Raw genomic sequence first — 12,744 nt, 5'->3', positions numbered from 1 at the left:
CAAAAATAAAACAAATACAAAACGAAAGTAAAAGACAGAAGCCCCTCACGGACGACTGCTGTCACATCAAATAAAACATAAACATCAAATAAAAGGAGGAGGAAGGGCAAGGGCAAGAAGACAAGCAGTCTCAGATGAAATTCAAGCCACTCTAGTTGCCCATGTCTTTATCAATGGTATGACTATGAGGGAGGCTGGGCTACGAGTAAGGCCAAATTTGAGTCGCTTTACCGTCGCCTCGAGAACCTTCAGGGAGGTGTGGTGGCAAACACAATTCTATCACTGAATAAAAGACAAACATTTCCAATAGTCTTTGATGAGGTGTATTTTCTTGCAAGAAAAGGCCAGCAGTCGTACAGTCACACAGAGTGGCTGCAGAGTGTGACAGTGAAGCATCCTTCATCCTTTATAGTCTTGACTCCCAGAATGTTATCTCTCTAGGCCAATGGTTGTATTTTCAACCATACGTGGAACATTCTTAGACTTGTTCATCATATTATCTAAAAAAAAATTAGTAAAAAAAATAAAATAATTGTTTTTGTTTTGTTGTGTGTGTGTTGTACTGTGTAGTACATGAATGAATAAAAATGTGCCAATGTATCCATGTGTTAGACTATGTTGTAGTGTGTGTGATTTTGAGGGCTTGTGTGTCCTGTCTGTGGGCAAAGTTTGGTTTTTCAGCAAGAGTGAATGGTTTGGAGTGTAGAGCTTCATTTTGACCTGAAAATAGGATGTTAGAGGAACTGGGTGAGACGTTATGGATTTGTGTTTACAGTTTTGAAAATACGAGGCATAGTTTCAAAAAATGTGTTTAAGCAATCGAGAAAAACTGTTAATGTCCCAGAAGGTGCATGAGTTTTGTTGTAATGTCATTTCTCGTTCAGGTACTATGAGACGGGCAGCATTAAACCAGGGGTCATTGGAGGCTCGAAGCCGAAGGTCGCGACCCCTAAAGTGGTGGAGAAGATCGCGGAGTACAAGCGCCAGAACCCCACCATGTTCGCGTGGGAGATCCGGGACCGGCTGCTGGCCGAGGGAGTGTGTGACGGGGACACCGTGCCCAGTGTCAGCTCCATCAACAGGTACATGACCTCTGACCTCACCATCAACAGGTACATGACCTCTGACCTCATGGACAACAGGTCAACGCACATATAACAGAGATCTGAGGAACTCTTCTAACCCGCTGTTTCTTCTCTTGCAGGATCATTCGCACAAAAGTTCAACAGCCTTTCAATCTCCCTCTGGACAGTAAAGGCCTGAGTCCTGGACACACACTGAGTGAGAACACACACTGATGATTCCCAATAATGCTGTTTCCCAGTTCACTGCGGTCCAGTAATAATGCTGTGTGATTCTGCTCAGTTCCCAGTTCAGCCGTGACGCCTCCCGAATCTCCCCAGTCGGACTCACTGGGATCCACCTACTCCATCAGTGGCTTACTGGGAATCCCTCAGACCAGCGCAGAGGGCAAGAGGAGCCGCGACGACAGTGAGTTATTATTATTACTGACCAGTCAGAGAAGCAGAGAATGCCTCAGTGTGTGTGTGTGTGTGTGTGAGTGTGTGTGTGTGTGTGTGTGTGTGTGTGTGTGTGTGTGTGTGTGTGTGTGTGTGTGTGTGTGTGTGTGTGAGTGTGAGTGTGTGTGTGTGTGTGTGTGCGGCTGAAGTGTCTTTAAGAGAGCCCGATCAGACACACAAACTGGTATTTGATTGACAGGTGATCAGGAGAGCTGTCGGCACAGTGTGGACTCGCAGGGAAGCGGGACCGGATCCCGGAAACATCTTCGGACCGAACACTTCCCGACCCAGCAGGACTGTGGCTTCCAGCGGAACCAGTACAGCTCCGACTCCTTCAGCCACACCACTGGGAAAACTGAGCAGGTGCAACACCGAGAGACGGGAAAACACCCTTATGGGAATATACTGCAAAATATAATGCGATATATTACATAATACATTTTACATATATGAGAAATAGTGCTTATATTTTTTTATATACTGCAATATATGCATTGACCATGTATGGCTATATATTGATACATATCAAAAATGTATAAATATTATCCTTTATTGTGCACAGATATTGCACATACATGTTCCCATATAAATGTGAATGTATGTTCACACACACATACATACACACACACACACACACACACACACACACACACACACACACACACACACACACACACACATTCACGGAATAAGTTACAACAGATGTATAGTTCCCAGCATGCTCGGCTTCTGACTGTTAAAGGAGAGCAAATGTTAAAATTAAGTGTTATTTAATGTGTTTTGCTTAATATTAATATAGAGGGAGATCTGTTAGTGTTTAATGTTCTATTACTTTTTGTTTTTGGGGTTACCGTTGTGCTGAAGAGTCCAGCCTGTGGAGAGGTTGATGATTGGCTGGAAACCATTAAGACTATAATTACTATATTTTAAAAGTAATGTCTGTGCGCTCCTCAGTACAGGGATAGTCTACTGGCTAAATACTTTAGTACATGCAGGTGTGCTTGGGCTTATGGTAACTAGCTGGAAAATTTGAAACATTTATAATGTAAATAATAAAAAAATAAAAGAAATGTATTACATTATATATATATATATATATATATATATATATATAGAATATGTGTATTTATGCTGCATGAGTGAATATATTACACATAAAGTACCATATCTGATCCCATATACATCTGTATATTATGAAGAGTAGTAATGAATATAAAATAACATACATTATGTCATATTAGTAAATATATTATCACATATTTTTCAATATATGAAAACCGGCAATTCCTTATGTATTATTCAATATATTTTAATATATTAACAAAATATATTATTAAACCATTTAATATATTGATCATTCATAAATAGGGAAATACATTTTGTTTCCATAAGGGCAAACCGGCATGTCATTCAGAGCTGAACTCTCTCTCTCTCTCTCCTGCAGTCTCTCTATCCTCTCTCGCTCATCAACGGCAGCTTGGACGAGGGGAAAAGTGGCTCAGTTATCAGTCGAAACCTGGCAGCACATCAGGGATACACAGTGGTTGCAGGTAATAACCATCATCCATATGCAAACACTGCACTGTAATTACTCTTTGTCATTTGTTCCATATTTACAAGAGAAAGAGGGGCATGTTTACTGTATGAAAAGACACTTCCAGAGCAACACATTACACAGTTCATTTAGCAAACTGCTCAGTCCTGCATACTACACACTCCCCAAACTCATAATTCATATTTAATTGTTGTATTTGTAATTTGTGTCATCATTTAGCATATGTCCATATATATCCATTTCATTGTACATCTATTAACATTCATGCATGAATTTTCCCACCTGTCTGTCAACCCGTTGCTCCGCCCAGAAGCTCTACAGCCCCGCCCACTCTGTCTGAAACAGGAAGTGTCCCCCGAGGTGAACAGCTCAAGCTCCTCCCCTAACATCATCACTAACTCCGCGTTCCTGGAGCTCACGGCTATCTCGGCTCCGGCGTCAGTGTCCATCGCTAACAGTTGCAGCAACGCCACTCATTTATCTCATGGCTTCAGCTCATTTTCCCATCATGCCCCAGTGCAGGGGCAGTTCAACAGCCCACACCTCCTCACAGGTAAAGCCCATCCCATCATCATCCTCAGTTCCCCGTTGTGTGTGTGTGCTTCTCTAAGTGTGTGCTTCTCTAAGCCTGAGCAGAGAGTGTGTGGTTCTCTAAGCCTGAGCAGAGAGTGTGTGGTTCTCTAAGCCTGAGCAGTGAGTGTGTGGTTCTCTAAGACTGAGCAGGTGAGTGTGTGGTTCTCTAAGCCTGAGCAGAGAGTGTGTGGTTCTCTAAGACTGAGCAGTGAGTGTGTGGTTCTCTAAGCCTGAGCAGAGAGTGTGTGGTTCTCTAAGCCTGAGCAGTGAGTGTGTGGTTCTCTAAGACTGAGCAGGTGAGTGTGTGGTTCTCTAAGCCTGAGCAGTGAGTGTGTGGTTCTCTAAGACTGAGCAGTGAGTGTGTGGTTCTCTAAGCCTGAGCAGAGAGTGTGTGGTTCTCTAAGCCTGAGCAGTGAGTGTGTGGTTCTCTAAGACTGAGCAGGTGAGTGTGTGGTTCTCTAAGCCTGAGCAGAGAGTGTGTGGTTCTCTAAGCCTGAGCAGTGAGTGTGTGGTTCTCTAAGACTGAGCAGGTGAGTGTGTGGTTCTCTAAGCCTGAGCAGAGAGTGTGTGGTTCTCTAAGCCTGAGCAGTGAGTGTGTGGTTCTCTAAGACTGAGCAGGTGAGTGTGTGGTTCTCTAAGCCTGAGCAGTGGATGTGTGGTTCTCTAAGACTGAGCAGTGGATGTGTGGTTCTCTAAGACTGAGCAGAGAGTGTGTGATTCTCTAAGACTGAGCAGGGAGTGTGTGGTTCTCAAAGACTGAGTTGTGAGTGTGTGATTCTCTAAGACTGAGCAGTGAGTTTGTGGTTCTCTAAGACTGAGTGTGTGGTTCTCTAAAACTGAGCAGTGAGTGTGTGGTTCTCTCAGACTGAGTGTGTGGTTCTCTAAGACTGAGCAGTGAGTTTGTGGTTCTCTAAGACTGAGCAGAGAGTGTGTGGTTCTCTAAGACTGAGCAGTGTGTGTGTGTGTGTGTGTGTGTGTGTGTGTGTGTGTGTGTGTGTGTGTGTGTGTGTGTGTGTGTGTGTGTGTGTGTGTGTGGTTCTCTAAGACTGAGCAGTATCTGTGTGTGTGTGGTTCTCTAAGACTGATCTCTGTGTGTGTGGTTCTCTAAGACTGAGCAGTGTGTGTGTGTGTGTGTGTGTGTGTGTGTGTGTGTGTGTGTGTGTGTGTGTGTGTGTGTGTGTGTGTGTGTGTGTGTGTGTGTGTGTGTGTGGTTCTCTAAGACTGAGCAGTATCTGTGTGTGTGTGGTTCTCTAAGACTGATCTCTGTGTGTGTGGTTCTCTAAGACTGAGCAGTGTGTGTGTGTGTGTGTGTGTGTGTGTGTGTGTGTGTGTGTGTGTGTGTGTGTGTGTGTGTGGTTCTCTAAGACTGAGCAGTGTGTGTGGTTATCTAAGACTGAGCTGTGAGTGTGTGGTTCTCTTAGACTGAGCATTGAGTGTGTGGTTCTCTAAGACTGAGCAGAGAGTGTGTGGTTCTCTAAGACTGAGCAGTGTGTGTGTGTGTGTGTATGTGTGTGTGTGTGTGTGTGTGTGTGTGTGTGTGTGTGTGTGTGTGTGTGTGTGTGTGTGGTTCTTTGAGACTGAGCTGTGAGTGTGTGGTTATCTAAGACTGAGCTGTGAGTGTGTGGTTCTCTAAGACTGAGCAGAGAGTGTGTGGTTGTCTAAGACTGAGCGGTGAGTGTGTGGTTCTCTAAGACTGAGCAGAGAGTGTGTGGTTGTCTAAGACTGAGCTGTGAGTGTGTGGTTCTCTAAGACTGAGCTGTGAGTGTGTGGTTCTCTAAGACTGAGCTGTGAGTGTGTGGTTCTTTGAGACTGAGCTGTGAGTGTGTGGTTCTCTAAGACTGAGCAGAGAGTGTTTGGTTGTCTAAGACTGAGCTGTGAGTGTGTGGTTCTCTAAGACTGAGCAGTGGAGTGTGTGGTTGTCTAAGACTGAGCAGTGAGTGTGTGGTTCTCTAAGACTGAGCAGAGAGTGTGTGTGGTTCTCTAAGACTGAGCAGTGTGTGTGTGTGTGTGTGTGTGTGTGTGTGTGTGTGTGTGTGTGTGTGTGTGTGTGTGTGTGTGTGGTTCTCTAAGACTGAGCAGTGAGTGTGTGGTTCTCTGAGACTGATTCCTAGTTCACACTACACAACTTTGAATGTCGGCAGATCGCTGTGCTGTTTAGACTACATGACTTGCTCTGGAGTCTTGAAGTCGTTGTGGTGTTCACACTATGTGACACTACGTAAATGATCTGCAACAGGGGGTTACACACTACACGAGCTGACAACAACTCTGTCACCCAACGACTCTATCCGGTCCCAAAACCACATTTTGTCACGAAAACATGCGCAAGAAGTGGAATGGGAAATGGCGCATTGTCTATTTGAAAATGGACGGCGGGACAAAATGGGCGGTAAAAAAAAAAAAGAAAAAAAAAAGAAAAGAAAAAATTATATATTTATATATTGTTTGCGCAATGATCTGTTTAGAACCCTAAAAAAAAAAAAAAAAGAATTTGGGTGAAAGGATGGATAAGTACACACGGGCAGCAGGGATTGTCTGTCAGAGAGAGTTGGAGGTGAGTAAAATGATTTCATTATAATGAAAAAGCAGCTGCCTGTTGTGGTTTGGCAACGATGGTTACAAATACAAAAGGCTTTTGTAATGTCATAACAAGCTGATCATTGGCTGTTGCTTGTCGGGACACGTGACACCACAGGCTATCGAGTCGGCCCACAGCTCCAGATATTTGGCATGCTAGATATTTGTCTGGCGTCGGCGATGCGTCGGCGATGTGTCAGCGAGCGTTTTTGATGCGTCGTTAAGTATTTCACACTTGAAGATTGGCGAGCGCGGATCACCCGCCGATTTGCAAATCGGGCTTAAATCGGGCTTAAAATCCTGTAGTGTGAACTAGCCATGGGCGGTGAGAGTGTGGTTGTCTAAGACTGAACAGTGAGTGTGTGGATCTCTAAGACTGAGCAGAGAGTGTGTGGTTCTCTAAGACTGAGCAGAGAGTGTGTGGTTCTCTGAGACTGAGCAGAGAGTGTGTGGTTCTCTAAGACTGAGCAGTGAGTGCGTGGTTCTCTAAGACTGAGCTGTGAGTGTGTGGTTCTCTAAGACTGAGCAGAGAGTGTGTGGTTCTCTGAGACTGAGCAGAGAGTTTGTGGTTCTCTAAGACTGAGCAGTGAGTGTGTGGTTCTCTATGACTAAGCTGTGAGTGTGTGGTTATCTAAGACTGAGCAGAGAGTGTGTGGTTCTCTGAGACTGAGCAGAGAGTGTGTGGTTCTATAAGACTGAGCTGTGAGCGTGTGGTTTTCTAAGACTGAGCAGTGTGTGTGTGTGTGTGTGTGTGTGTGTGTGTGGGGTTCTCTAAGACTGAGCAGTGAGTGTGTGGTTCTCTAAGACTGAGCAGGTGAGTGTGTGGTTCTCTAAGACTGAGCAGTGAGTGTGTGGTTCTCTGAGACTGAGCAGTGAGTGTGTGGTTCTCTAAGACTGAGCAGAGAGAATGTGGTTCTCTAAGACTGTGCAGTGTGTGTCTGGTTCTCTAAGACTGAGCAGTGAGTGTGTGGTTCTCTAAGACTGAGCAGGTGAGTGTGTGGTTCTCTAAGACTGAGCAGTGAGTGTGTGGTTCTCTGAGACTGAGCAGTGAGTGTGTGGTTCTCTAAGACTGAGCAGAGAGTATGTGGTTCTCTAAGACTGTGCAGTGTGTGTGTGTGTGTGTGTGTGTGTGTGTGTGTGTGTGTGTGTGTGGTTCTCTAAGACTGAGCAGTGAGTGTGTGGTTCTCTGAGACTGAGCAGTGAGTGTGTGGTTCTCTAAGACTGAGCAGTGTGTGTGTGTGTGTGTGTGTGTGTGTGTGTGTGTGTGTGTGTGTGTGTGTGTGTGTGTGTGTGTGTGTGTGTGTGTGTGTGTGTGTGTGTGTGTGTCTCTCTAAGACTGAGCAGTGAGTGTGTGGTTCTCTAAGTGTGTGGTTCTATATGACTGAGCAGACCGGGTGTGGTTCTCTAAGACTGAGCTGTGAGTGTGTGGTTCTCTGAGACTGAGCTGTGAGTGTGTGGTTCTCTAAGACTGAGCTGTGTGTGTGTGTGTTTGCCTGTTTCAGGGAGAGAAGTGTCGAGCTCCATGCTTCCCGGTTATCCTCCACACATCCCATCGGCTCAGACCGGCTTCTCCTCGTCCTCCATCACCGGGATGGTTGCAGGTAAAGGAGCTTAATCAACTCTCATGGTGCTTGTTAAAGAATAGTTCCCTTCAAAATGAAAATTCTGTCATCATTTACTCACCCTCAAGTTGTTTCTAACCTGTATGAGTTTCTTTCTTCTGCTGAACAGAAGATTTTTTGAAGAATGTCTGTAACCAAACAGTTGATGGACCCCATTGACTTCCATTGTAGGAAAAAAAATACTATTGGAGTCAATGGTGTCCATCAACTGTTTGGCTACAGACATTCTTCAAAAAACCTTCTGTTCAGCAGAAGAAAGAAGTAAATGATGACATTTTGAAATGATCTATTACTTTAGGGCAAGTGTCAGTATTCAGACAGATTTCTTTCTAAACAACATTTAGATATAATTATTCAAATAAGATGGTGGTTGTTTTCTGTGCTGATGTGTCAAGTCACCCAGAGCTTTTAACAATATAGATTGATTCAAAGTAGCTTTACAGTGATAGTACGATATTACAGTAACAGAGATTGTTTAGGCTTTACAGCAGATCTAGAATATAGTTTTGATTGATTCACTTCTATTGCAAAGATCTTAGAGGCTGCTAACATACACCGTTCTAACAGAAAACCCTTAACTCGCTCCGGCCGCTCATTCCCACGACAACAGTGCCTGGTGGCTCGAGAATGCAAACCTTGAACACGCAAACCGTGTGTGTGTGTGTGTGTGTGAGTGTGTGTCCAGGCGCTGGTCCTTCATCAGATCTGGATACGGCCTGGATCCGGCGGACTGCGGTAAACCTCGGGATAAATAGAGAGACTAATATTAGCGTAGACGCCATTCTTCTTATGATGTAACGAGTACATCAGGATTTATGGAAAGTGTTCCCGGTTCCGGCTGACCTAATCTATGCAGCCTAACATTGAATTATAACATTGTGTTTTGGTGCTAAATAGGAGAAGGATCTACCGTCAGCAGTCGATTTTGATATTCTAGGTATTCTCAACTGGCCGGAATTTTGAGATCGCAATAGACGTGAAGGACTATAATGCGTTAAGAGCTCGCTCAAGCACTGCGGAGCTAAACCATTTAGTGCTTTGTAAGTAATCAGCAATATTTTAACATGTATACAATGTTTAATAGGGAGCCAGTGCAGTGTTGACAGAACCGGGCTAATATGGTCATACTTCCTGGTTCTGGTAAGAACTCCAGCTGCTGCGTTTTGGACCAGCTGTAGTTTGTTTATTAAGCGTGCAGGGCAACCACCCAGTAGAGCATTACAATAATCTAGCCTTGAGATCATGAACGCATGAACTAATTGTTCAGCATTTGTCATTTCGAAGGTCATGCGCTCTTCTGGATGGATGCATCTCCAAACCATCACTGAACATGTTTCTAGTCGAATCTCCTTATCCTTTTTACAGTGGACATATTTGAACCACCAAACTTTAACCATAGAGGGAACCATTATATATATATATATATATATATATATATATATAATTATTATTATTATTATTATTATTATATATTTTTTCTTAGTGTAAGTCCCGCTTCATCAGAATTATCCGCACACACGTTGGATTTGGCGCAGGTTTTACGCCGGATGCACTGAGAGTCAGCGGCACAACTAATACACAACTAATGCACAACTAATGCACAACTAATGCACAACTAATACACAACTAATGCACAACTAATGCACAACTAATGCACAACCATAAAGGATTCTCTGCATCTCACCTCTGCTCTAGCTTGAACACTAATCTAGCTTCGACTTTAAACTTGCTCTGAATCTGGCTCTTATGACAAATGGCTTGTGATGTTCCTCATTTGGATAAAAACATCTGCTAAATGAACACATGTAAATGCTTAGCAACAGTTTCGCACAGGCAAGAACCACTCACATTTTCTTGAGGAAATGTAACGATCTAGTTTTGTGATTAAAACAGTGGACTCATAAATGCCGTTTCTCTGAAACATGAATGTGTGGAGCGCGTGAGAACACCGGAGGCCGAGTTAGAGATTAACAGGAGAACGGGTGGGTTAATCAGTAGATGTGGAGGGACCGGGGCAGGAGTTCTGCACTGATGCCCGACCACACACACACACACACACACCACAGGGGCCCGCTGAGGGATCAGGATTATTAGTCCGAGAGAGACCAGAGAGATGGAGAGAAAGAGAGTCTGAGGTGGAGACACACCATGAATGAGTGCACAATCTATATGGAAAGCATATACAGAGAGAGAGAGAGAGAGAGAGAGAGAGAGAGAGAGCGCGAGAGCGAGAGAGTGTATCCATTAAGGAACAAACGGCAGGAGGAGCACAAGCTCTGCAGAGACTGAGATGCACTTTTCTTTTTTCAAATGAAGTCTGCCCTGCCAAGCGCGAAATGAGAGGGTCTGATTTATTATTTTTCTGGTGGTCTCGCTGAGAGGAAGCGTTCATACACAATTACTCACTGAAGGGGGGATTCAATCCGGCTCCCATAATTACCAATTAGATATTGGAATGTTAAAAGAAAGAATGGCCGAGGGAGGCCTGAAGGACTGAAGGAGTGAGTGAGGGATGGAGAGAGAGAGTAGAGACTGTATGCACCAGTGATCAGCTGTGGGATTAATGGTTTACAGTCTCTAACCGCCAGTGAATGATGTGCTGGAGCTCGAGAAACAGACACACTTACAGCATGAGTGTGTTTATAACCGAGGGTCTGTTGGCATGGCTGTCGTTGCTGTTGTGTAGTTTGATGTGTTTAATGTGTGTGTGTTCCCTGTAGGACCGGAGTACTCGGGCCAGACCTACACACACCCGTCCTACACGTCCTACAGCGACGCCTGGAGATTCACCAACTCCACCATCTTAGGTGAATTCAACAGCGTTTCTCACTTCCACTTCTCCATCCCATTAACATGAACATCCCACATGCTTACATGTTACGCTTCTGGCTACATGGTCAGTAAAGAAAGAAATGCACTAACGACCTGTATACACCCAAGACTGCCGTGCCCTTCAACTATTGCATAAAGTTTCAGTCACATGACACTCTTAAGTAGTTTCACCCTCTGCAAGTGCCTTCAGGCTATTGAGTTTTCTGTGGAAATAAATAATGGCACAGTCATAAGACGGCCATTAGCCCTCCAGCTAGAATTATAGAGCAGACCTTCGCACAGCTGAGCTTTCAACGACACAAAACAAGCAAATATCTCTATCCTACCTTCACTCTCATGCACTATATGCTTATACGCTTATTCGCTGTGATGTATTGATATTTGCCTGTCGCCCCCTGCAGGATCCCCGTATTACTACAGTTCCTCCTCACGAGCTCCTCCCTCCGCCTACGATCATCTCTAGAAGAACGGACTCCAGTTTCTCTTCTTACGGTGGATTATGAAGAAGACCTCGAGATACTCTTCTTACACTGGAGAATACAGTGGAATATGAAGAAAACATAATGATGATGGACGATACCTTTTATTGCCTGTAAAACTATTTATGTCCTTTATACACGGCCTGATTAAAGGCCATTTACAGCCACACGTTTACATCTTATTCCACCAGTGAACATTTGTTGCCTGTATTTTTATTTCTCTGTAGCCAAAGACATTTCATAATGTTTTCATATATTCATGGCCAGAAACACTTTACATCTAAGTGTGCACATGATTCAGGAATACTACCAAACTGACTATAGCATATACAATTCACGAACATTCAAATATTATTAATTCTTCTGAAGAACATGAGAAACATCGCGACTTTGTAGCGTTTCACTGCTTGAGAAAATTACATGAGCGAATCTGTTTGAGCTCGTGACATTTGATCGCGTTTGGACTGGAGCTGAAGGAACATCTGACGGCCAGCGCTATCTCACGACCCACTCCTAGGAGCGATTAAAAGGTGGATAATTCGTACGAGTTCGTCCGGTTTGTCTTAACCCCAGAGATGGGTAGGGTTAGGGGCGGGGTCAGGGGGAGGTCATTTACGAATTCATACGAATTTGGCAACCTTTCAAATATGTACGATTTAGCAAAAATCGTACTAATTCGTACGAATGAGGTCGTATGAATGCGTACGAATTAGCCAGGGTTGGATGGGCTTTATCATATTCAAACATTAAATATTTTTTAAACGAAATAGAAATAACACCTTACCTTTAACGAAAAGAAGATTTGCTGTATTTCGTCGTCGTCCAACAATCTTACGGATTATCAAAAACATCACATTCAGAAACAATTAAAGATGTTTAACGATTTGGGGCAATATGTACATAATGAAGAGAAGGCAAACCCCTATTAAAATTAAATTCGTTTTCTATATTCTACACATGATTATTAGGGCTGAACTGTGTGGGGATTCATTAGTTTTAAAACGTTTATATTCTCGCTTCTATTTTTCCATCTTATCATGCTTATATTTCTGTGATTAAACGAGTTTTGAGTTTCAGAGATTACGTGTTATTGTACTGTTAATTATATTATTCAAATGTAAATTAATAATTTCTACAGAATTATTTTGAATTAAATAAAGCATGTCAAAGTCCACTCTTGTGTTTCCCTCATTTATTTGTCTTGTAAAATAATAATACACGTAGTTGTAAATGAATAGTCTAATATATTCCGTATTGTCAGAGATAATAGCAAACAGCTTGAATAATTGTTCGTCAATAAATCAAACTTATAGTAATTATGAAGGCTATTGGCCGCTGCTAGACCAGGGAAGTTGGTGGTGATGATTATGGTTTCTACTGTTTTCCCGTTGAAAACCATGATTTATTATGTTGCATATTTTTGGCCAGTCAGCGGTTCAACAGAACACATGAAAGGGACAAAAGCAATGATCCTGAAAACATGCGCATCTGTTTAATTTCCTTTTTTATTTTCTGCATCACGTACTTTTATTTGCAATTATTTCTCGCCTCTTTGTGGCCTCATTATAATTAATGGCTCTTTAACG

The 12,744-nt window shown here is 43.3% G+C and overlaps 1 protein-coding gene across 3 annotated transcripts in view; it reads left to right on the top strand.

The window, feature by feature from the left end:
- The window catches only part of pax8 (paired box 8), a 17,975-nt gene extending 5,643 nt beyond the window's left edge, over nucleotides 1-12,332 (top strand). For 2 of the 3 annotated variants that reach the window (XM_082169252.1, XM_082169250.1), the window contains 9 exons: nucleotides 885-1,082; nucleotides 1,205-1,281; nucleotides 1,366-1,491; nucleotides 1,720-1,883; nucleotides 2,965-3,070; nucleotides 3,386-3,628; nucleotides 7,728-7,826; nucleotides 10,568-10,654; nucleotides 11,081-12,332. In XM_082169252.1, coding sequence (XP_082025378.1) covers nucleotides 885-1,082; nucleotides 1,205-1,281; nucleotides 1,366-1,491; nucleotides 1,720-1,883; nucleotides 2,965-3,070; nucleotides 3,386-3,628; nucleotides 7,728-7,826; nucleotides 10,568-10,654; nucleotides 11,081-11,142 — 1,162 coding nt within the window. In that variant the 3' untranslated portion in view covers nucleotides 11,143-12,332. The remainder of the gene's footprint in view (nucleotides 1-884; nucleotides 1,083-1,204; nucleotides 1,282-1,365; nucleotides 1,492-1,719; nucleotides 1,884-2,964; nucleotides 3,071-3,385; nucleotides 3,629-7,727; nucleotides 7,827-10,567; nucleotides 10,655-11,080) is intronic. The other variant, XM_082169251.1, reaches the window with a different exon arrangement.
- The last annotated feature ends 412 nt before the right edge of the window (nucleotides 12,333-12,744 follow it).

Source organism: Leuciscus leuciscus (assembly GCF_965113295.1).
Source record: "Leuciscus leuciscus genome assembly, chromosome: 5".
Lineage (NCBI taxonomy): Eukaryota > Metazoa > Chordata > Actinopteri > Cypriniformes > Leuciscidae > Leuciscus > Leuciscus leuciscus.
Note: the sequence above shows the minus strand (reverse complement) of the source record. Positions and strands in the feature narration are given on the sequence as shown.